Below are 25,717 nucleotides of genomic sequence, written 5' to 3'. Positions count from 1 at the left end.
TTACAGTACACGACCCATTGCGTCCTATAGAGTTCTGAGATTCTCTGGTTCCATACCATATTCCAAGTTTTGAAAATCGGTACTTCATGCATGATTCTACGTAAAGTTCTTAATAAAACAAATGTTCATTTTCGCGAAGATCATTTTTTAGAGGAGGAGGAGTTCTGGGACCAGAAGCTTGGCTGTTAAGTGGCACAGTGCCTGGATGGAAAACTAAGCAGATGACAGTCCCCAAACTTCAGTTCCTAGATTCAAACCTTTCCTCTAAAATAAGGAGCTCTGGTGCAAATATCCTGAGGTCTTCCTGCAGTGAAGCGCCAATCGGAGGCGCCAGGGTATCGACTCCGCGTACGCCACGAAGCCCGTACCCCAGCACTCTGCTGGGACCACGGCCCAAGCAAGACAAACGCCTTACGCCACCCGCGCGCGTAGGGTCTGGGGCGGGACACCTGCTCCGCCGAGGGGCGGAGAGAGCCCGGATTGGCTTGGGCCTTGTGCGACATGCGGCTCCGCCCCTCGGCCTATCTCACTCCATCCCCGCCCCGGCGCCGCGAGCGGAAGGCGGGCTGCGATGGAGGAGGGGCCCAGCGCGAAGTAGATGACGCAGAAGGGAGGCGGGGCCCCGCCAGGCCCTGATTGAAGGGCTGGGGGCGCGGCCGGGGCGGGGATACGGGTCAAACTATAATACTGGTGAGAAGCCTTGCGCGGTACCTGCTTCAGGGTGCGTGGTGATAGGGTGCGCGACCATGCGGAAAGTGGTTTTGATCACCGGGGCGAGCAGGTGAGGACTCCATCGCGATCCTGGCGGCGGCGGGGCGGGGGTCCGAGGGAGCAGGAAGTACCGGGCCGGGACGACCTGCCGCTGACCGACCCCGGGAGCTCCCGTCGCTGACCCTGCCTCAGTGGGGACTATGGCCGAGACCCTGGCCCGCTCTTCCCTGGGTCCCCCACTGCGCGAGGTACCGGACTTGTCGGCCCAGTGAGGGGCTCAGTAACTGGTGCTTTGAATTAAACATGACAGCGGAAAGAAAACTAGAGCGCCACTAAGAGATGAGTGTCTCAGTGACGATATTGTCTGTAACCAGGGAAAGGGCGCTTCCCACGCAGACCTCGCCTCCTTCCCGTCTTTGACTTTCTCATCACTGGTAATTTAATCGTGACCAGGTCGCCATATTTTGTATTCCAGCTGTCTTTTCTGTGCTAGACTTCTGGCCCTAGGTAAATTTTAGCGTCCATGAGCGTTAGAACACTGGGGGGAAAAACTCTCATTCCATGTAACACAGTGCTAGACACCTAGTATATATACTCTTCAGAAACTCAGAGATAAGCAACTTTTTCCTGTTAAGGCATGGAAGGAGTGCAAGTAACCATGCTGCCAATGAGTAATTACTCCAGGGTTGGGCATTTGGATTCAGCCTCTTCTAGTGCCTGTTTTACTTCTCATTTGCAATTAAGTGAACAGTGTGTGGAGGATGAAAGTAACCAAACCATTTTTCTAATTGTTGCATTTAGAGTTTTGGGGGGATTAAGACCGAGGATATGTTAAATGTCATTTAAAATTAGTTCACTTTCAGTTATCTGGCCATGTCCATGTTAATTAAGCCAAACCTGGCAGGTGTCTGTAATGGGCAGAATTTTAGCGTGCCCTCACCTGAGTAACTTTAACAACTGGTTCGGTGCTTCCTATGTGGAAGTTGCTTAAGTAAGTCAGACTTGATTTTGTGTGTTTGTTTCTTTTACAAATATTGTGATACATGCAATTGTATATTTATAGTAAAGGCCTATTCTCAAGTGGGGATGAATAAACATAACTATATTTGATGCTCAGGTTACTGATGGTAGTAGGCTCTTTGCCTGGAATCAGCTTAAGTCTTGGAAGAAAACCCATTTACCCAGGTTTTCGTTGTTATCAGCCAACCTGGTCTGAATGCTTTCGCCATTATATGGTTTCACAATGCTCTTTCTGAAGGAGGTCATTTATCTTTGACACTTGTACTCATCCCTGCTTCTCTCTCCTGGTACCCATCTTATATGTCCCATTCCTATCTTCTACTTAATCATGTTGAGTTCTTTCTCTTCCTGTTGGTTATTCAGTCATAGTAGTTGAGAGGGACTTGTATCTCCTGCCATGTTACTTATACCTTTCCTTGAAAGATTCATCCATTCCTTATCAGGAATTTCTGGTGCTCCTGATAGTGGCCATGATACCAACAGATAGTAGAGCCCTTGCCCTTGAGGAACTTAGCAGAGTAAAACATGCACACCGGAAAACACTAATAAGGTGTTCTTTTCCACATTTGCTGGTGATGTACTGAATCACTTTCATGAGTGTCATAATCAGTGTAAAATGAAAACCACCGGCAGGATAAACTGTGTCTTAAAAGAAATGCTAAAGGAGAACTCTGATTTGCAGTCGAGTTATTTGGGTCATCGAGCTTTTGCAGAATGAAAGAAACACAAACGGGACAGCGTCCTGAGCCAGTGACTATTAGAGTTGGAGGGTTCCCCCTTCTTTACATAATTTTTGAATTCTTTCTGTCTACCTGGGCTCCTGGTTGGGGCTCAAGTTGACAAAATCAGTCTTCTGAGCCAGGGAGAAATGCTTCTATTTGGCACCATCTCATTTAATGCATATTCTGTATCTGAATTGTCCTTTCAGTGGCGTTGGCCTAGCCCTCTGCAGGCGGTTGCTGGAGGAAGACCATGAGCTTCACCTGTGCTTGGCGTGCAGGAACATGAGCAAAGCGGAAGCCGTCCGCACTGCTCTGCTGGCCTCCCACCCCACCGCTGAGGTCTCCACGGTGCAGGTGGATGTCAGCAGCCTGCCGTCAGTGTTCCAGGCCTCCAAGGAGCTCAAGCAAAGGTATGCCTCTTGTGGATGGCTTTTCTCTCATGTGATTGTGCAACACAACAGCTAATAGAATAAGAGAGGATAGGAAAACCTAAAATAGAAATAGGTGCAGTATAAAAAGAAGTTACGCTGAGGAAATCTGTATAGAGTGACCCGTTATTGCCTTGCCTCAGTACCAAAATTTCATTCTCAGTCATAATCATGACCATTCCATGAAGATTAATTTATCAGTGTATTTTGACATGTGGTCAGTTGTGAAGCTTTATGTTAGTGTAACTCCTTTGATGTTTGAATGCATTTTTTGCATCTTTCCTTCACATAAGAACTTCATTAAGTGGTAGGGCAGGTACTGACAAGTGAAGAAACTTCCCCAGGCCACTAAAAATTTGTTCATACCTGGACAGTAATTGGCATGTAATAAACATTTGATAAATATTTAATGTATGAAGGGATAGAGTCCTTGGATGTATAAATTCCCAGAAAGTGTGTACAATAAATTGCATATGGGTGCACAAAGCATTTTTCTGGAGAGAGAGGGCATGCTTTTTATTAAATTCTAAGAGGAATTTATGATCAAAAAGTCAAGAACCCTGGACTAGTCCATGCTGAGTCCTAGCAATATCTGGAATAATTAAATTTAATCAGTCATTTAATTTAATCAATAAATTATTAATTACATTTTTGTAATTGAGGCCCTTACAAAGCAAGAGCTGCTTTATTTCCTTGGACAATAAAATGAACTTCAGTATACATAAGGAAGGCCTTCTTGGTTAAAGCGTTGGCTGAAGAATAATAGTTTGCATTTTATATATGTTTATTGATGGCAATTTGCATTACCCTGTTCCACATGTACAAGTTACAAAGTGAAACTGGTTTTCTTCGCCACAGTTTTCCCTGCAGCCTTAGCCCTTTGTAAATGAGGGTTTGCTCTCCTCTACTGCTGAGCTCCTAGAATTTTCTGTCACATTATCTTTCTGAAAACTGAGCTTTTCTAGGTTTCACATCTACTTTTCCATAACTTGTCTCCAAGTCTATGAAACTGTACAGTCAGTGTCCTTACTGATTTAAAAACCCTCAAGTCGGGAGAGCAGTTATGAGTTTCAAGTCGTGTTTGCAGGCTTTCTATCCCCAAACCTTCTCAGCCAGTTGGCTCTCTCATCCTGTTTTGTATAGATTTAGTTATTTCCTTATTTAGCAGAATAGAACCTTCATCCTCAGTTAGTCGTAGCCCATTTCAGTACAGTTTTGAGATTTCAAGTTGCGACATTCATAGTACTGACTATTCTCAACTGCCTTCAAAGGCTCAGGATAGGTTATCACAGTTTTAGTAATTTAGTATTTAGTAAGATATTTAGTAATTCGACCCAAACGTAAGGGGGGAGGCTGTGGGGAAGAAGGCAGCACTAAGACGATGCGTTGTCCCAGCTGCCTGTCAGCATTTAAGTGCAGCGTTGATGTATTTATTTAATCCTCAAAACAGCTCTCTTTGAGGTGGGTGGTATTATCCGAATTTAGGAAATGATGGTTGTAGTGATACTGACAAATTTGGGAATATGTGACAGTGTCCAGATAGATCTCTTGCTTATACGAAGGATGTCTTGCACTTAATGGTCCAAATGGATATCTTCGACTATGGACCTAAATTTAGAGGCGAAGAGAGCTTGAGAAGGGCCCTTTCCAGTTGGCTGAAGCAGCACCATTCCTGATGCTGGTCTTTCCACCTGTGATACTCTGTTCTATTAGATTTGTGCCGCTGAAAACTGATAAGGAATAGTGGTTCCGTTTTATCCAGAATAGAGCAATTGTGTCAGTCATTTAAGCTTTCAAGGGTACTATGCCATTTTACTGCAGCCAGACCTGAATTTGGAAATTTGCCATTTCCACTCTTTGCTAAACATTCCCTCTCCATTCCCAGCGAGATTTGTTAGTATACTTAGATGAAAGTTTGCAAATTAGATAGCTGGACCCGTACTGTCTTTGTGACTCTTACATGGATGACCTGATGGTATCAGTATGAGCAATTTAAACAGTCATTTTATAATTAGAGGCATGCGGCTGTTGATTACTTATAGGATGATCAGGAAATGTCGTGTGTGGTGTGTATTGGTAACCATGTATGATCCTGAGGTACCAGCATTAGTAGCTGTGGCCCGTGTTGTCCTGGGTTATACGGAGGACATGGAGACAGTGTGGTGCACAGAATTCTAAGCGACATTTTGAATATTCATGGTGTCTGTAAGTATTATGAGCACAGGTTCTACTTACCTTGAACCTAGTTCAAAAAGAATACACTTAGATCAAGGTTTATGTTGGTGAAAAAGGCTTCGCAAGTCAGCATTTCACACGTGTCCTGGAGGGAGCCTATCGGGAGTACCTTACCCCCATTCAGCTTCTATAATCTCACTATATTCTTGTGAGCTTTCATCATTTTATGACACAGAGCACCTGGCCATGAACAAGGAAAGGTTTCCACATGGATCTAATGCTCTAGTGGATACCTTGGCGTTCAGATTCCAGCACTGATGGATCAGATTATATAGATTTTACTTGTCAATGAGGGAAGATGTGAATTAAAAAAAAACGCAAAAAACTTTCTAAGACCAGAAGGAGAGTGGGTTTAATAGAAAGTTGCTTCAGTGCCTTGTTGGGAGGACTAAGCTGGAAGGAGTATTGATCAGAGAAGATTTGACTTCAAAGCCTATTATAGCTCTCCAAATTCTGTTTGAAGCCACCATCAAAACAAAGAATACTCAAATATTTACCATGGCTAAAGAAAAACTGTTGAGAAAGTAATACTGATGCTTTAGCTTGCTATGGCCATCTTTTTGGTTCAGAAAGTACTTTCTGTCCTTCATAGGCCTTCTTTATTCTAGTTGCTCAAAGAGATAACTAACAATCTTTTCTTGGTTTTACTTGCAGGTTTCAGAGATTTGACTATGTATATCTAAATGCTGGGATCATGCCTAATCCACAGCTAAATATCAAAGCACTTTTCTGTGGCCTCTTTTCAAGGTAATTTCCATCTTCTAGGTGAACTGATTGGAAGGAAGGTGTTTATTACTTTGCCTAGTTTTGCCCTCAGTAGGATAACTTTGAGGAGATGAGGGGGTGTTGAGAAGAATGAAGACAGAAAGGGCGTGTTGCAGCCATGTCATGAAAGGAGGTTTCATCTTTGTGAGGAATGTTGCAAGTCATGATTCTTATTGTGTTCTTGGTCCCCAGGACATTCTGAGTGGTTGGACATTTTGGCAGGTCAATTTTGGTCTGCCTGACTGTGTCTATTAGCAAGAACATTTCATAACTAGACAGAGTTGTCAGTGAGACTCTAATAACCAGGAAGGCAACTTTAGAAGCATTTCTCAGCTGTATGTCAGGTGCCCTGACCAGTAGGCTGGGGAAATGTACAGACCTAAATACCTTCCTGGGAGATTCTCAATATACATTATTATAGTGGCTTCCAAAAATGTTTAACCACAACCTACAGTAAGAAATAAATCTTATTTTGTGACCCAGGGTACTTATTCATAAATAGATATTACTCTTACTGCATACTGTTTCCTATACTGCTACTTTTGTTTTACTTCTCTGCCATTAAACACACGCCGCCCTACACACAAAATTCCACGCTGGTCTTGACCTACGACATAGATCTCACAGCAAATCAATTAGTATATTTGATGCTTCAAGAATTCCTGATAATAAAACAGCCTGTTTAACTTTGTTCAGCAGTTAAACATCAGTGTTCAGGGGAAGACTTTTTCTTCTTGGCGTAGCTATTATTCCCCCAGGGCAGTTGACTTGTAACCTGATTTGGAAAGAGGTGATGAGAGTTTTTGCAGCAGGTTTTTGAGAGACTCAGGTTCCTATTGGTAGTATGAGCTATAACTATGTAAGTCCTTCTGTGAATTGGGGCAAGAAAGCATTTTTGCATTTGATTTAGTACTCATGATAACCCACTCTGAGAAATAGGTATTTTTGTTCCTGTTATTACAGAATCAAGGAAAATGTAGTTTTGGGGTGGGGGAAGGCAGGAGGGGGTGTCTGTTTAGTATCTTCAGTTAAAGAAGCTTTAAAAAGTCATGCAATTGTCTTCTGCTGTTTCAGAAAAGCGATTCATATATTCTCCACAGCTGAAGGAGTGCTGACCCAGAGTGAAAAGATTACTGCCGATGGCCTCCAGGAGGTGTTTGAAACCAATGTCTTTGGCCACTTTATCCTGGTAAAAAGGCTTTGGGCTTTATAAGCCAACACTTAGTGCTGTGATCCTAAACACTTGCACAGATAGATCACAGTGCTGTTTTGTTAAGCTCATTAGTTTATGGCTAGCATTAAATCTTTGAGTATTTAAATAAGGTGATCACTCTACTCTTTGAAGACATTGCTTAAAGCAGCCTACTGGTATATTTTTTCTTTTGACATCAGCTTTAGAGATCGGAGAGAAAGTAAGGTATAAACACACAAGCACCTTCAGAAACAATGTACAGAACTGAGAAAGTGCACCAGTACTGTTCTAAATGGTCTTTGAAACTGGGCTTTGCATCAGATAGGATGGGGTGACAGGGAAGCCATTATTAAACAGTACTTCATGGTTAATCTTTTACTATCTTGATTTGTGATTTTTTTAAGCATCCAGTCTGGTGTGTTACAGTTTCAGGCAACTATAAAGTTAAGCAAGGGATGTGTAACTTGTCTAGGTTGTTCTTTGCTTTTGCCTCAGGTTTAATCTCATAAGACAGCTTTAATATCTAGATTAAGTAATGGCCAGATCTGTTGCCAGTTGCTTTTAATTCCTTGGTGCTAGAAGAACTCCTTCTAATGCTGGGTTTGCTTGCATAGAACTTGTATCTCTGACACTTTTATATTCATGATCACTTTTTTCACCTTAAACCTAATTTCCCTCAAAATTGGACCTCCTTGAGGACTAGCCTGTATATACATAATTTAAGATATACATAAACATTGGAATATTGTGAAACCACTAAAAGAAATAAGATATTTTGCACTTACATGGGATATTTTGCACTTACATGGGATAGCCTCTAGTATTTCATAATTGAGAAGAAATAGCAGGTTGTAATATGTATAGTGTGATCTCATTTGTATAAACAGACAGAAAAATATATATCTTTACACATTGTATATACATGTATATACTATTTCTAGAATGATACAGATGAAATTGGGAACAGTGGATACCTTTGAACTGGGGTGCCAGAGCATCAGGGATGAGTGGGAGATTCATGTGTCATTCTAGATCCTTTAGAATGACACATGAATCTTAAAAAAAAATATGTGGTATTACCTTTTCAATGACAAAAGTTAAAATATAGTTCAGGATGGGATTGAATTCTTACATGGTCATGTTTTATAACTCTACAGGGATTCATTGTCTAATACTTCCTTTATCTTTTCATTATCCTCTCCTCTTTCTTTGCCCTCTTTTCAAATTATTAAATTAATTGGCAATGATAGAGGGTAAATTAATTGTTACTGTTAATAGTCTGTTAATTTTTTGATGAATCTATTGTTTAAAAAATTAAGTTGTTAAGGAAATCTAGTATTGGGGTAATCCAGGTTGGGGGAATGGCAGAGGAGAGTTGTGGCCAAAGGCACAGTTATTATAGGTGTCCTTGTGACATGACTTATCCTTGTGTATCCTTATATAGGTAGGCCTGTCAGCAGGGGTTTTGGGATTGATTTATCAAATAAAATGATAGGAAGGTTTATGATGCCTTCCACTCTCTCCAAATTAGTTTTAGGAATCTTACAACTTTTTATGGATCACAAACTTGGATTCTATGTCCAGATGTAAATGCATTATATAAATGGATCCATCCCCAGTTTGATTATAAATGACCAAACTTTTAGGGCTGTTAAAAGAGTAGAGAGAATTTCTGTAAAGTTCCAGGCACAGTGCAGTATTACAGTTGTGGAACCAGGTAACTGATTTAATCTCATGTTCCTGAGTTCTCTTGATTGTGTTTGATGTAAATGTTCATTGCACATCTGGAAGCTTTCCTAGATTTTTCTTTAATAAAAGTTTTAGGATAATTTTAGATTTATAGAATTATTGCAAAGAGAGTTCCTGCATACACTATGCCCAGTTTCTTCTATTATTGACATCTTACATTAGTATGGTAGATTTGTCACAATTAGTGAACCAATATTGATACATTACTATTAATGAAAGTCCATACCTTATTCAGAACTCTTTAATTTTGTGTGATGTCCCTTTTCAGTTCTAGCACCCCTTCTAGGATACCACATTACATTTAATAGTCAAATCTCCTTAGGCTCTTCTTGGTTGTGATAGTTTCTCACACTTTCCTTGTTTTTGAAGACCTTGACAGTTTTGGGATTACTGCTCAGGTATTTGTACATGGTCCCTTGATTGGGATTTGTCTGTTTTCCTCATGGTTAGATTTGAGAAAATGTGTTTTTAGGAAGAAGACCACAGAGATGGAGTGCCATTCTCATCACATCCAATCAATATGTTTTATCAGTATTGATGTTCTTTTTTTTTTTAACATCTTTATTGGAGTATAATTGCTTTACAGTGTTGTGTTACTTTCTGCTGTATAACAAAGTGAATCAGCTATATGCATACGTATATCCCCATATCCCCTCCCTCTTGCGTCTCCCTCCCACCCCTCTAGGTGGTCGCAAAGCACCGATCTGATCTCCCTGTGTTATGCAGCTGCTTCCCACTAGCTAGCTATTTTACATTTGGTAGTGTATATATGTCAGTGCTACTCTCTCACTTTGTCCCAGCTTCCCCTTCCCCTTCCCCGTGTCCTCAAGTCCATTCTCTACGTCTGCGTCTTTATTCCTGTCCTGCCCTTAGGTTCATCAGAACCTTTTTTTTTTTTTTAAGATTCCATATATATGTGTTAGCATACAGTATTTGTTTTTCTCTTTCTGACTTACTTCACTCTGTATGACAGACTCTAGGTATATTGATGTTCTTTTTGATCCCCTGACTTGAATCAGTGTTTGTCAGGTTTTTCCACTATTAAGTTACTTGTTTCTTTCTCCCTTTACATACTGTACTCTTTGGAAGAGAGTTACTATGTGTAGCCCACACTTAAGGGGTTGTGCTTGACCTCCTTAAGAGTAGAGTAGCTATATGAATTACTTGGAATTTTTCTGCAAGGGAGATTTGTCTATTCTCCTCCACTTAAATCTTTATTCAATCACTTATTTATTGGCCTATTATTCCTCAGTAAAACTGAAAAAAATCATTTGTTATATCCATTCAGATTCATGGATATATATTTTCTCCTTTGTATTATAAATACTACTTTATTTTCTTGCTCAAATTATTTTAGTTTGGGCCATTGGGAGCTCTTTCAGTTGGAACCTCTATATCTTTTTTTAAAATTTATTTATTTATTAAAAATTTTATTGAAGTACAGTTGATTTACAATGTTGTGTTAGTTTCAGGTGTACAGCAAAGTGATTCAGTTATACGTACATGTATGTGTGTGTATATATATACACACACACACACATATCTTTTTTTTTCAGATTCTTTTCCCATATAGATTATTACAAAATATTGAGTATAGTTCCCTGTGCTATACTTGTTGGTTATCTATTTTTATATGGTAGTGTGTATATGTTATTCCCAAATTCCTAATTTATCCCTCCCCCCGACCTTTCCTCTTTGGTAACCATAAGTTTGTTTTCTATGTCTGTGAGTCTGTTTCATAAATAAGTTCATTTGTATCATTTTTTTAGATTTCACATATAAGTGATGTCATGATATTTGTCTTTCTCTGACTTACTCCACTTAGTATGATAGGTCCATCCATGTTGCTGCAAATGGTATTATTTCATTCTTTTTTATGGCTGAGTAATATTCCATTGTGGTATATATATATATATATATATATATATATATATATATATATATGCACACATACCACATCTTCTTTATCCATTTATCTCTCGATGGACATTTAGATTGCTTCCATGTCTTGGGTATTGTAAATAGTACTTCAATGAACATTGGGGTGCATGTATCTTTTTGCAGTATGGTTTTCTCCAGATGCCTAAGAGTGGGATTGCAGGATCATATGGTAGTTCTATTTTTAGTAGAGCTCCTCCATACTGTTCTCCATAGTGGCTGTACCAGTTTACATTCCCATCAACAGTGTAGGAGGGTTCCCTTTTCTCCACACCCTCCCCAGGATTTATTATTTGTAGTCTGGTATGAGGTGACACCTCATCGTAGTGTTTTTTTTTTTTAAATTAATTAATTAGTTAATTAATTTATGGCTGTGTTGGGTCTTCGTTTCTGTGCAAGGGCTTTCTCTGGTTGTGGCAAGCGGGGGCCGCTCTTCATCGCGGTGCGCGGGCCTCTCACTATCGCGGCCTCTCTTGTTGCGGAGCACAGGCTCCAGACGCACAGGCTCAGTAATTGTGGCTCACAGGCCCAGCTGTTCCGCGGCATGTGGGATCTTCCCAGACCAGGGCTCGAACCTGTGTCCCCTGCATTGGCAGGCAGATTCTCAACCACTGTGCCACCAGGGAAGCCCCTCATCGTAGTTTTGATTTGCATTTCTCTAATAATTAGCTATGTTGAGCATCTTTTCATGTGCCTCTTGGCCATCTGTATGTCTTCTTTGGAGAAATGTCTATTTAGATCTTCTGCCCATTTTTTGACTGGGTTGTTTGTTTTTTTTGATATTGAGCTGTATGAGCTGTTTGTATATTTTGGAAATTAATCCCTTTTTGGTTGCATCATTTGCAAATATTTTCTCCCATTCTGTAGGTTGTATTTTTGTTTTGTTTACGGTTTCCTTTGCTGTGCAAAAGCTTTTAAGTTTAATTAGGTCTCATTTGTTTATTTTTGTTTTCATTTTCATTAGTAGGTGGATCCAAAAAGATATTGCTGCAATTTATGTCAAAGAATGTTCTGCCTATGTTTTCCTCTAAGAGTTTTATACTATCTGGTCTTACATTTAGGTCTTTAATCCACTTTGAGTTTATTTTTGTGTATGGTGTTAGAGAATGTTCTAATTTCATTCTTTTACATGCAGCTGTCCAGTTTTCTCCTCACCACTTATTGAAGAGACTGTCTTTTCTCCATTGTATATTCTTGCCTCCTTTGTCACAGATTAATTGACCATAGCTGCGTGGGTTTATTTCTAGGCTTTCTGTCCTGTGGAACCTCTATATCTTTGACATACCCTCATCATTATGGCTTTCTGGTTTTGTTTTGAGCACATCCTTTCTGGCACCACATGATGTTTAAGACTCATCTTATGTATTTCCTATCCCAGTCTTAGAATCAGCCATTTTCCTAAGGAGATCTGTTTCCTTTTATTGGAGAATGGTATTAGAAACCAAGGTCTGGGTGCTTATTGCTGTTGAGATAGCATTTGCTTCTAGGCTCTCTCAGCTAACAGAGCAAGGATGTATCTATGTGCATACTAACCCATGTATGTATAAATATCTGTAAATATTTTGTATGTAACCATCTGAATCTTTATTAAGCTAATCACGAGTTCACACTGATGTCTCTGACTCTAATCCCTTACCACATAGATCAGTCTAGTTTCCTTCTCTTGCGTACCTGTGTCCCACTCTACCAATGACATACCCGTTCAATTCTAATGTACATTTATATTGGTTTCAAAATTGTTATCTAGTACTCCCCCCGTATATTTTGATACATTTTTTTGTTTCTTTTATTCATCATTCAGATTCGGGAACTGGAATCTCTCCTGTGTCATAGTGACAGTCCGTCTCAGCTCATCTGGACATCATCTCGTAATGCAGTGAAATCTAATTTCAGCCTTGAGGACATCCAGCACAGCAAAGGCCAGGAGCCCTACAGCTCTTCCAAATATGCTATTGACCTTCTGAGTGTGGCTTTGAACAGGAACTTCAACCAGCGGGTGAGGCCTGTCTCAGTGATATGGAAATGGCAGGGCAGTGATTTCTGAACTACCATTGATTTCCTAGTAAGATGGCTGGCTTTCTATTAACTATTGTAGTTTAGAAGATGAAATATTGTTTCTTGAGCAGGATTGCTATGAGGACAAGATAAGACATGATGAAGACTGATAGTTGGTGTATAGGAAAGTTTTAGGGCCGAGATAATTAGCTCCTGACCTTTTAGATATATGGGGGTTCACTCATCATTCCATAGCTCTTCAAGAGCTATATTTTATATAACAGAATGATACTAACAATGTCAATAGTTACTGTTAAGCATTTGCTATGTTTTAGGTGCTGTCCTTTTTATCTATGTATGTCATTTAATACCTTTCCCATCATAGTGAGGTAGGTCTGAGTATTCCCATTTTCATATGAGGACACGAAAGTTTGGAGCCCTTAAGTCATTTACCCAGAAGTCACACAGCTAATAAAGGGTAGAGCTCAGAGCTGAGCCCACGGCTAACTTCATAGCTTGGATTCTTCCCACTAAGCCATGCTGCCACCAGTGTTTATTATATCTGATGTTATAGGACAGTTGGTACTTAGAAAGCCTTCTGGAGAGTAGTGACCTTTGGTGAGGCTGCAGAGCTCTGTCTCTGTGAGGACCTGGGTTTTGAGAGCAGCTGTTGTCAGTCATGCTGGCTCCTTGTGGCCTCTGTGGTCTGGAACTTAGTGCTTCTTTGTGTGTCTCTCTTGCCCAGGTCCAAAATCTTAACTGGAAATCTCCGGTCTTTCCCATGGGCATTTTCCTTTGTTTGCTTTGACTGTGTTTTTTGAGTGTGGCACTGGGGAGAAATTTAATTCCACTAATATTTACAAAAGACTGACTATTTTTAGGGTACTGGCTCAGGCTTAGAATCGAGGAGGAAGGAAAAATAAAAAGACAATGCAGAAACTATCTGCCCTTAAGAGACGTTCTTTGATCACGCTTTAGGTACAGCAATCTAAGCCTTACGTCATGGTCTAGACCTGGTTGATTCTGCAGTGGAGACCTTCATCAGGTGGAATTCTCACTTCTTAGAACTGGCTCTTAGAATCAAGCCTCTTAGTGAAGAGGGTGGTATAAAAGTAGAAGCTATGAGCATATTCTCTAGAAATGCATTTGAATCCTTGCTTTGTCACCAGCTTTGTAAACTTGGACAAATTATTTAATCTCCTTGTACTTCAGTTTCCTTATCTGAGAAACAGGGATAATAATAGTGCCTGCCTCATAGATTTGTTGGGAGGCTTGAATGATGGCTTGGTATGAAGCAGTCGCAGCCATGCTTTGTGCTCAGAATGTGTGTGTGTGTGTGCACGTGTGTGCGTGTGTGTACGTGCATGTGTCTGCACACATGTGGGTGTGAATGGGTGGGAGGGTGGGAGGCTGTGTGCTTATGTGCATGCATACATGTGTGAGTGTGCCTATCCACATGCACATGTGTGGGTTTTTTGGGTGTGTGCATATGTATATGAATGTGATTGTGTATGTGGTATGTGTGCTTGGGTATGGGTGTCTGTGGTCATGTGGTCTGCACCTGTGTGTGCATGTGCTTATGTGTGTTTGTGTGTTGACTGTTCTTCTTCTTCTTGTTATTATTTGAGCTCAGTGTGTTGGTCCAGTTGTGAGCCTCCTCCTGAGATTTCTTGAGATGTTTAAAAACTTGTCACAACTGCTTGTCCTCTGGAAACTCCCTTTTAGGGGTAAGGTCAGAGTGGATTAGCTTCTCTTTTCATAATAAGCTCTGGGATTTTGCTTGTCTCAATTGTCAAATAAGTTTTGGGATTTCATCTTTTACAGAAAAGGGAGATTTAGCTAGTGCTGCCGCCTCCTAAAATCTGTGTGATTGTTTTGCAGCCTGTGATTTTTCTCCTTGGCTTTTACGAATAGAGAAGTAGCTAATAAAGAACTACCTCCCTTTGAAGCCTTGTATGACTGGAAATGTTGTTAGGTCTGTACAAGCTACCTGAAAGACTAACCATCCATGAATGACCCCTCACACAGGCCTTGTGGAAGTACTCAGGGTCGTCCCACTCATTCCCTAGGATTAAACATGTGGGGTGACTGTAGTCTTGGATAAGACGCCCTCCTTGCTTGTTTCTTTTGTTGCTTAATGTCAGAAAGTTGTATGTGTTGGAGGCCCTGGATTTTAGTTCACAGATGTCTTCATTTAGGGCTGAAAAGGCCCCTAACTGTTCCTGGCTAGTTCCCAGAATAGGAAATTTTCCTTAGCTATCTTTGGGGCAAAACATTCTTGGGGAGAATTTTTGGTCTCTAAGACTCCTGACTTTTTTCAGAGGACTATTGGTAAATCAGGGGGACTCTCGGGGGCTGGATTACCGTGTCAGGCGCCTCCAGGCCCTTGCAGCACTGAATAAAGGAAGAAGACCTTCCAGCTTTTGATGCTCAGGGTGCTTTCCGTCCCCTGAACTGACTGTGCTACACTGGCATTTTCTATTTTTGTTTAAAAGAAAAATAATAAGATTAAAAGTACTAAAAATAGGAATTAAAATGGTCAACATCAAAATAAGGTAAAATGCAGTGAAAATTAAACCAAATAAACTAGTAAAACAAATCCCAGTGTTCCAAGGATTACTAAAGACCAACCAGGGCCTCTTCTATTACTAATATGTGCCATATGTTAACTGGGGCTCTCTTTATAGAACAGATCTTTCTAAAATGATGAGTCCTGGGCTAAGAACCTGATTTAGAGGTCTTCAGTTGGAGGAGGTCTTTGTGGAACCACACACAGCCCTCATTCCTCTCTGATGCCAGGAGCTCCCAACTCAAGCTAGAGATATGGACCTTATATACCTGCAGGGAAATAGAGACACAGTTGAGGTTTAGTGGTCTGTATTTACTAGATCAGAAACTTCTTGCAGGCAAAGACTTTACTGTGTATGTCTTTTTTTATCTTAACTGCTTATTTTGATTGGTCAACTGATCTTCAGTTAAGCCAATAACGTGGAAAACTCAGGTAACCGGGTCCTGCTTTTCTCGTCCAGCTTCAAGCTTGGTTATTCTTTGTTCTCTAAGTTTCTTGAGAATAGAGACTTTATCTTACTATTTTTTGCATCCTGAGTGCCTCTCATAGTGAGTTCTCAGTACGTGATTCTTAAACTGAAATGGTCTACCCAGCTTCAAGGACAACTTAGAGCATAAATCCTTGATGCCCTGGCTTGCTGGCTCATTTGTGTATCTCCTTTTTTAACTAACTAGCACATAAGTGACTCAAAGTGTATTGAATTAAAATTAATTGCTACCCCTCTCTGTGTTCCCAGGGTCTGTATTCCAGTGTGGCGTGCCCAGGTACGGTGTTGACCAATTTGACATATGGAATTATGCCTCCCTTTGTGTGGACGTTGATCATGCCAATCATATGGCTGGTAAGTGATGAATACTTCTTGTCTTAGTTTACTTAAGCTGTTCGAGTTGGAACCAAAAAGTTGTGTTTAAGGGTTGGGAAATAAGAAATTGAATCTGAAGGTGGCAGAATTCCATTTCACTCAAGGGTTTTGACGTTACTTAATATGTAATCTCTGCTTCATACTACCTGATATTCCGACTGTACCACCATCTGAGTGTCCACTTTTCTTTAAGGGAATGTTTCTTTGATCATGCACCATAGATCCCAAGAGTTCTATGATTATATAATTTTGGGAAACCTGTGTTCACATATTATTGAGACGTATATTACGTCTCAATAATATGTTATATACGTCTCAGAGACATATTAATACGTCTTTTGTTACCCAAACGTTATTGACTGGAGTCGTTTCAATATTCATTTACATAACAAGTTGCTGGCTACAGGCATTAGTTTCTGCAAAAATCCCCTGGTCAATAACGAGTTAAACGATATCAAACTGGATTTCTCTGAGCTTTTAATGTAGTCAGATGCATTAAAAGTTCCCCAAAAGTGTACGATTGTGCATTGTATGATCATAGAATCATGTTTTTGCTTGTTTGTTTTGTATTTTGAGCATCTTGCAGGACCAGTGTCCTCCAGCACACATTAGAAAATGTTGCTTTTAGGAAATGTCCCTCCCTTGTAGAGCTTGGGAAAAAATATCCCTCCATTATAGCAGGCAGAGAAAAAAGATGAGAAGGAAATATGCCTTCATGTTAAAAGTGGTTGATTGGAGTAATGGAGATTAAGTGAGACTTCTTATTTAGATTTCTTTATTTTTTGAAACTTAAAAAAATGCTCTATAATAAGAAATGCAGGTTGTCTTTTTTTAATATTTAAATGAATAATGCTTTTGTGACTCTAAACCACCATGAAATGACTCTGGTTTTCTTTTTCTTAGTTACGCTTTTTTGCAAATGCTTTCACATTGACACCATACAATGGAACAGAAGTACTGGTATGTTACTAGAGTTTTAATAGATTGTATTCACTTCGCAGATGTAGACTGTAAGTTCACTGGCTTAGAAACAATCTTAACGGAAAAGATAAGAGAACAAGCTCTGAATAATCAAGGTCCTGTTTAGGACTAAGTTCTGAGCATTAGGAGTGAACTTTGAAAGTTTAGTATGTTTCATGGCACTGGGAACCATGGTTGTGGGGACAGCACTTCTGTAGAAGCAAACTACATGAGCAGCCGGAGGAGAGCACGGCGTGGAATACTGCAGCGGCAGGCAAAGCAAGACGGTGGCTGGGCAGTCAGTGTGAGATTTCCTGTGGAGAAGGTGTGTTTCATGGGTCAAGAGTAGAGGCAACGAAGTCCAGCTCCATTCCCTTATGGGAAGATTCTCTTTTCTCTGTTAATATTCGAGAATCGAGTTGTTACTTTATTAGAAAACAAGTTCGTTTCCTTAAATCACACATGGGTGGATTGCATGTGTTTCCTCATCAATGGCAGACATTACTAACGGATCATAATACTCTGTTCTGTTTACATAAATGATGTCTCTGAGTGTTTTTCAACTCAAGGCCCAAAGACATCCACTACTAATGGATCAGAATCGTCATACAAGATGAAATTTATTTGTCCTCTGTGCTTTACACCATCTGGTTGAAATTCTATTGTATTAAAGTCAGTTCTGTGTGTGTGTGTGTGTGTGTCTCCCTCACTCCACTTAGCTCCCTCAGGATTTTTGCTAGGCATCTTGAAAACCCGAGAGCCTAGCACTGTAGCGCTCCATACTTAACAGATTCTTAAATTGTAGCTGAATTGAAATTAAGGCAAACGTTACGGGAATTGACTTGGCACTCTTCTTTTGGTAAACATTGCAGAAACAAATGCATTTATTGTAGAGACACAAACATAGTAGAAGCAAACACTTTTAAACTAATTTTAATTATTTCTTAATGTGTATGTCAAACTATTTAAGATAATGAATAGTCCTTTAGGGTACTCATTCCACACATTTATGTCACTGAAAATCAAGTCTAGAGGTCAAGTATATATTGAGTGTCGGCGGTGTGGAAATAGAAGTCAAAATCTAGTTAGAAGTCAAAATAGTTAGAAGTTACTAAGGAGCTTAGAGTCATGTTTAGACAAAAAGAATGAATAGAGAAAATAGACAAGGAAGTAAGACATTCTGTCATCTGGTGGCAAGTACTGTAGGAATAATCAGAAAGGAGGGTCACAGTGGGGCTGGACTAGTTGGAGGAGGCTTTGCTTGCTGAGTCGGGCTTAATCCGGGCTCTGAAGGATAGGTTGGGTTTGGATGAGATGAGCAGCATGACCCCAGTGTCACAGTTTAAAAAGTTTGTTGTGACCCTGCTGTAATTTCCTTCAGTGTGGATGGGTAGGATGTAATTACCACTTAGTGATGGTTATATATGCTGGTGGATACAGATGAGGGTTTGGGCACACCACGTGTGTAGCAAGAATCTCTTCAATCTTTGGATAAGTTTTATCTCCTTAAATGGTTTGAACCTGAGTGGCCTAAAGCACAGTGGTTAAGAATGTGCTATATATAATTCTATTACTATGGAATTATAGTAATTCTGTTCAAATTCCAGTTTTCCAGTTTCTGGCTGTGAACCCTTGGGCACATTTTTTTCACTCATCTAAGCCTTTTACTATTAACTATAAAATAGGAATTATAGGAGTAAATGAGAGAAGGCTTACTGTAAAGGATTCTGTGTATTTCAGCATTTAAGATTTTAAAGAAGACCATCTTAATGAAAAAAGTATAGTTCTGGCATGTGAACTGACAGATCAATGGAACAGAATAGAAAGTTGAGAATAGGCCCATAGCATACAGGGATTTGGTATATGATAATGATGGCCTTCCAAAACAATGGGGAAAAGATGGTTTATTCAGAAAATAATAGAATAGGATCTTTTCTTCATACCTTACAGTCAAATAAAATTCTAGGTAAGTTAAAAGATTTATCCATAAAAATTAAAATATATAGTTACTAGGAAAAAATACGGGGGTGGGGCACTCAGATCCTACAAGCTGCTTGGTGCTGCCAAAAAAAAAAATCAAAAACGGGAAAGTTATAAAATAATTTAAGAGTGTGGAGGCTTAGCTACTCCCAGTAACCATAAAAGAAAAGACTGGAAATTTTGATTAAATAAAAGTAAAAAAATTTTACATGACTAAAATTCTCACTACACAAATACTCAAAAGAGTAACCACAAAATGGAAGAAAAACACCTGCTACTCATACCATAGATAAAGGGTTACATTTTCTTAATATTTAAGGAGCTTCAACAAATCAAGAAAAACAACCTATTGGAACAATAGACAAAGGACATGAACAGAGAGTTTTGAAACTGTTTTAATCATATGAAAAGATGCCTAATCTTACTCCTACTAAGAGAAATGTGAATTAAAACTATAATGAAAAACTGTTTTTCAACTCTGATTAGCAAAGATTAAAAAGTTTAATAATGTACTATATTGGCAGGGGTCTAGGGAAATAAGCACTCTTCTACATTGCTGGGGGAGAGTAGACTGATATAGCCTCTATCAAGGACTCTTTGACAAGATCATTCAAAATAATAAACACACATACCCTTAACCCAACAATTCCATCTTTGATATTTATCTTATAGATGTACTCAAACTTATATGGAATGATGTATTCATCCATCACAGTGAGGTTTGTAATAGCAAAAACTGGAAAGAACCTCTAGGTCTATCAGTTGAAAACTGATTACATAAGGTATGGCACATCCATGAAATAGAATACTGTGCTACTTTAAAAGAGAATAAAATTTTCATGTACTGATTTGAAAGTATCTCCAAGGCCTGTTCAAGTGAAAAATGCAAAGTGTGGAGTAGTGTGTATATTTTGCTTCCATTTGCATAAGAGAAATGGATAAATATGTTTTTAAGCAAATAGATTTTCTTAGAAGAATATACAAAACACTAGCATGAGTGTTTGCTTCCAGAGAGGAGAACTGGGTGGCTAGAAAATTGGGGAGGAAGACCTTTTACCATGTACATCTTTTGCAAGTTGTATGTGTGTGTGCTTATCTATCAATAAAGTATCACATCAGTGACCCATACTTTACTGTGGCGTGAGCTGAGTATCCACTCTGAATAAGCTCAAGTTCACATGCCATGAACTTTAATTTGGGGATTAAGAGAAGAGACAGCTAAAATACGGTTTTTTGCTTTAAATAAAATTTTCAAAGGATGCTATTAAGCAGGCTGCCCTACTGTCTTCCTTCGAATTATAGTAGTGGTTCATGAAGGCATCACAATTAGCTGATGCTGTTCAGGAGGACTTTTAGAATTTGTTTGGGACTCTGTAAAGTGCTGATTGTGATTGTCCATGCCCTCCAGCCTCACTCACCTTGGGCAGAAGAGAAGAATCATTGACACCCTCTTCCTTTCCAGGTCTGGCTTTTCCACCAAAAGCCCGAGTCTCTCAATCCTCTGGTGAAATATCTGAGTGCCACCACTGGCTTTGGAAGCAATTACGTAACGTCCAAAAAGGTAAATGTTTCCTTTGTTTCATTGAAGAGGTTGCTGCTGGGTTCCTGACCAGCCCTACCAGCTGCCCAGCTTCTCTCTCCTGGGGCTCCCGTCTCCGCTCGCTGGCATCACATGGGCCTGTTTTCATTTCTTTCTGCTCTCTCCTGCCTCTCAGCCATGGCACACCTTCTCTCCACCTAAACTGCTCTTCCCCTTCTTCTTTCTACTGATTCATTTCTACTGTTTTTCCTTAAGATCACAGCTTTCATGTGACCTTTTACATCAGGTCAGGTGCTTTCATGCTAGGCTTTTTTGACCTCTTATGCCAGTTCTGTGTAGTATTCATTCAGTAGCGGGCTCCCTTGTCCAAGGATAAGCTCCATGAGGAGGGGGGGATTGCACCCCCTTTCCTAGCATGTTCCCTTGCACATGGCAGGTGCTCAAGAAATGTGTCACAAGTTGGATGAAATATAAAGCATCTTTCTGAGTGAAGTTAGCTTCCCTTTGAGGGTTCAGTTCCACTTATGACAACTATTAGCTTTCATAGACTGGTGTTTTGAAGAGGTACGGGATGGAGTTTGGAAAAAAAAATGAATGCTGTGTTTTGTAGACTCTGTGTAACCTAAAACGAAATTAAACATAGTTACAGGGGACATCCCTGGTGGCCCAGTGGTTAAGACTCGGCACTCCCAATGCAGGGGGCCCGGGTTCGATCCCTGGTCAGGGAACTAGATCTCGCATGCCACAACTAAAAATGATCCCGCATGCTGCACCTAAAGATCCCACACGCGGCAACAAAGATCCTGTCTGCTGCAACCAAGACCCGGCACAGCCAGATAAATAAATGATAAAAATAAACATAGTTACATATTAGAAAAATGAAAAAGATTTTATTTTGACCCTGTAAGGATTAATTTTGTAGGTTTTTTTTTTTTTTTTTTGGCTGCATTGGGTCTTTGTTGCTGCGCGCGGGCTTTCTCTAGTTGCGGCGAGCGGGGTCTACTCTTCCTTGCAGTGCACGGGCTTCTTATTGCGGTGGCTTCTCTTGTTGCGGAGCACGGGCTCCAGGTGCGCGGGCCTCAGTAGCTGTGGCTCACGGGCTCTAGAGCACAGGCTCAGTAGTTGTGGCGCACGGGCTTAGTTGCTTTGAGGCGTGTGGGATCTTCCCGGACCAGGGCTCGAATCCGTGTCCCTCGCATTGGTGGGTGGATTGGTAGGCAGATTCTTAACCAGTGCGCCACCAGGGAAGTCCTAATTTTGTTGTATTTTTGTCATGAGTAAGGTTTACTTTAGCCTCCCATTTTTCACTGCCTAGCTTATTGTGAGGAGGAATCGGCATAAAATAAAATTAGATTGACGCAAATAAGTTAGCTAAGTCAGAGTCAAAATTGTCAGTGATCTTGTCTATGTCAGTAGCTTGAGGTCTAAGGGGAACCATGCTCTCTGCTTCCCGTGGTATATGTTTACTGAAAATGAACCTATGAACCTCCAGTGTTTTCCAAAATACCTTTTGTGGGATAGTTCCTTGAGAAGATTTGCAGAAAATAGTTTGTCAGCCAAGTAAGTTTGAGAAATGCTTCATATTATATTTCCCTCTTTTAGAGACATGCACAGTGCACATTAGCCCAGTAAAGGCTTTGAGAAGTTGATACAGTTAAGAAATATGCGTGACATGTTTCATCCTGCTGTTTGCAAGCTGTTCTTGACTGTACGACTTTTTCTTTTCTCTTTAAATTTTACATAATGCTTAACAACATCCCAAAGAACACACTTTGGGAACTCTATTGTAAACTAATGAGCTTACTTTTAGGCCCTCAGAATTTGTTTGAACTTACTATCTATTGATCTCGAAGGAATGATTGGCTTACCAAGGGGAGAAAATGTTTAATTCTATAAACCAAAGTATTTTATTAGCATTTCATGGAAATGCATTGCAGAATATGTTTTAACCTTTGATTAATTTTGGGAAGTCAGCTCTCTGCTCTGTTTAAAGGTTGGGTTGAACTAAAGAGAGCTATAATGTCTCTTCCGGTTACAACATGAAAAAACACTAATATGATTGAATGAATATAAATATTTTTTCCAAAATGTTATAAAGTTTTCTTTCATTTTTTAGCCTTTTAGCTTCATGAAGAAAGAGCCTTTTTTTTTTTTTTTTTTTTAAGTTTAGGCTCTGTGTTGACTTGGAAAGAGATAACGCTTTATAGGGGCTGAAAGTTTGCTTTTATATACAGTGTGTAAGTTAAAATTAGATTTTCTACATAAAACAGAAGAATGTAAAATAATAGTGGATTAAACAAGATAAAAGCTTAGGTTTCTCGCGTGTAAAGCAGTTTGGAGAGGCAACCTTAGGCTGGCCTGGCAGCTCTGCAAATTGTCAGGTACCCAGGTTCCTTCTGTCATCCCTGAGGTGTGGCCCTCATGCTTATAGCTCAGGGGAGCAGCATGGAAGAAGGGAGAAAGAAAGGGGTGCCCCATTCCTTTTAAAGAGAGTCCTGGGTAGGTACCACACAACACTTCCACTTACATCTCATTGGCCAGAACATAGTCACCTGGTACCACTAACTTCAGTGGAGTCTGGAAATGTAGTCTTTCATCTGCAGGGCAGTGAGCTCAGCTAAGATCAGGGCTCTTTTACTAAAGAAGGTGGATATTAGGAAGTAAGTAGCAGTTGGAATTTTTTTCAAAATTTCTTGATTTTCCTCTTTTGGCCTTTTTTATATCACAGATGTTTGGTGTCTTCTGTTACTAGGTACACAGCAGTTAGGGGAGACAGCAAAGCTCAGATCTTTCAGTCTTGCTATTTAAGGGAAGCATCAGTAGGCTTGGTGAGTGTTGGAGTCTGGATGGAGAGTTAATGTGTCCTCAGGATTCCTAACATTCCCCACATGGCTGCCACCGCAGCCCATTCCAACTGGCCCTATTCTGGATTCTCTTACCTGTGTTATTTAAATGGCTCCCTTTTATTCAAATACTATTCATTTCATTTTTCCTTCATAGTCATCACTATCTTTTTTTCTTTTCCAGATAGACCTAGATGAAGACACTGCTGAAAAATTTTACCAAAACTTACTGGAACTGGAAAAGGATATTAGGGTCACCATTCAAAAAACCAAAAACCAGAGCTGAAAATGGTGCTCTCTGGGCACCATTTTCATGCCTTCTGTGGATTCTGGAGCACGTGGGGTTCTACTGAGTTGGATGATGTGCATTTGTGGTAAACTGTGAGCTCTGATTGTCTCTTTGTTTCAGAATTACCTCTATGACTGTGCATGTGTTTGTGCACGTGAGAAAAAGATTGATAAAATATCATATATTCTTAAGAATGGTGTTATATCAAAATTGTGCTAGTCACAATTTGTTTATTCTGTGAACTGGAGCCCAAGCTACACTTCATGGGATGAGGTGTAGACTTGAATAATCATGACACAGACACACACTGGTTCGTTCTCCTTTTCACCTGCCCCAGCAGGAGGAAATACTGCCCATTCTCTGAGTGACCATCTTAGCCTTGTTCCTTTCAAGTAGTTTTCCTGGGTCTTGTACCTTATTTCTTCTTCCACATGCTGCTTTTACCAATCCTAATACAGATGCCCATGTAATTAATCATAGTAACAAAAGTATATGTATTTGGGCCACTTGAATTATTTTTTTCTTATTTTAAAAATGTCTTTTATTGAGATTGACTTAGTCCATGTTAATAGTGGGCCTGACCCTTAACACAATTTGCAAATTTGTTTATTATTGACCAACTCGTTTTCATGACATTTTAGTGGATGTAATCTTGCAGCAAAAATGATTTATTCAGATTGTTTCAATGAAATTTTCCAATTGAATAATTACTGGTGGCATGTCTCCTGGTATCAGTAGTGGTCAAAAGTGGTTAGGACTTAGTTTGCATGATATGAAGACAAAATGCTAAGATGTCTAGATGTTTCAACCAACACCTGTAATATAATAGAGTTACAGTTTGAGTTAATGTGAAAAATTATATGTAAATATAATTTCTTTACATTTTAAAGTATGGATTTTTGGTTATACTTTAAGTTTGTTGCTAAAGATATTTTTAATAACAATAAACATATGTGAAAATGAGGGCTGAACACTCCACTGTCTTCAAGAAAGAAGGGTAAAGTTGGAGAGCTGAAAGCAGAGCTGGTTTTTGATCTTCTGTTCACTCACTGTTAATTGGGAAGAAGGACTTTATTATGGATCTCAAACTCTTCATCTGTGAAGGAATTATCTTTCTGCTTCCTCTGTTCATGGGTATGAAGTGAGCATTAAATGCAATAATATATGTGAATGACTAAAGAGCATCTTTTGAGAATGATGACTACAAAGTTTTTATTAGAGATTAATAAGCCAGAGTGTCATAGTTGAAATATTACTGTGTAAGGCACTGAGTGACCACGTCTCATCTGACTGAGAGTTGGTTCTGTTTCCTGAATGTTTTGTTTTAAATTGAAGTACAGTTGACTTAGTGTTTCAGATGTACAGCAAAGTGATTCAGTTATTTATATATATGTATATTTCAGATTCTATTTCATTATAGGTATTACAAGATATTGAATATAGTTCCCTGTGCCATACAGTAGTTCCTTGTTATTTGTTTTACACATAGTAGCATGTATCTGTTAATCCCAAACTCCTAATTTATCTCCCCCAGCCCTGCTATCCCCTTTGGTAACCATAAACATGTTTTCTTTGTCTGTGAGTCTATTTGTTTTATAAATAAGTTCATTTGTATCATATTTTTAGAATCCATGTATAAGTGATATCGTGTGATATTTGTCTTTCTGTCTGACTTACTTCACTTAGTATAATAATCCCTGGGTCCATCCACGTTGGTGCAAATGGCATTATTTCATTCTTTTTTATGGCTGAGTAGTATTCCATTGTATATTGTATGTGTGTGTGTGTGTCTGTGTATCACATATTCTTTATCCATTCATCTGTCTGTGGACATTTAGGTGGCTTCCATGTCTTGGCTATTGTGAATAGTGCTGCTATGAGCATAGGGGTGCTTGTATCTTTTCCAGTCGGAGTTTTCA

The 25,717-nt window shown here is 39.6% G+C and overlaps 1 protein-coding gene across 2 annotated transcripts; it reads left to right on the top strand.

Moving 5' to 3' along the window:
• The first annotated feature begins 665 nt into the window (after positions 1–665).
• On the top strand, positions 666–24,964 carry HSD17B7 (hydroxysteroid 17-beta dehydrogenase 7). Of its 2 annotated transcripts, XM_061185793.1 has the most exons (9): positions 666–781; positions 2,660–2,863; positions 5,771–5,863; positions 6,956–7,070; positions 12,562–12,756; positions 16,061–16,165; positions 17,090–17,146; positions 20,589–20,687; positions 23,694–24,964. In XM_061185793.1, the coding sequence occupies exons 1-9, from the start codon at positions 747–749 to the stop codon at positions 23,793–23,795; spliced, it is 1,005 nt and encodes a 334-aa protein (XP_061041776.1). In that variant the 5' UTR covers positions 666–746; the 3' UTR covers positions 23,796–24,964. The 2 variants fall into 2 exon arrangements, with proteins under 2 accessions (XP_061041776.1, XP_061041777.1); XM_061185794.1 differs by lacking the exons at positions 6,956–7,070; positions 16,061–16,165; positions 17,090–17,146; positions 20,589–20,687; positions 23,694–24,964 and having other exon boundaries at positions 671–781; positions 12,562–12,738.
• Positions 24,965–25,717: the final 753 nt, after the last annotated feature.

The sequence above is a fragment of the Eubalaena glacialis genome, chromosome 3 (genome assembly GCF_028564815.1).
Source record: "Eubalaena glacialis isolate mEubGla1 chromosome 3, mEubGla1.1.hap2.+ XY, whole genome shotgun sequence".
Lineage (NCBI taxonomy): Eukaryota > Metazoa > Chordata > Mammalia > Artiodactyla > Balaenidae > Eubalaena > Eubalaena glacialis.
This window is presented reverse-complemented; position numbering and strand designations above follow the sequence as displayed.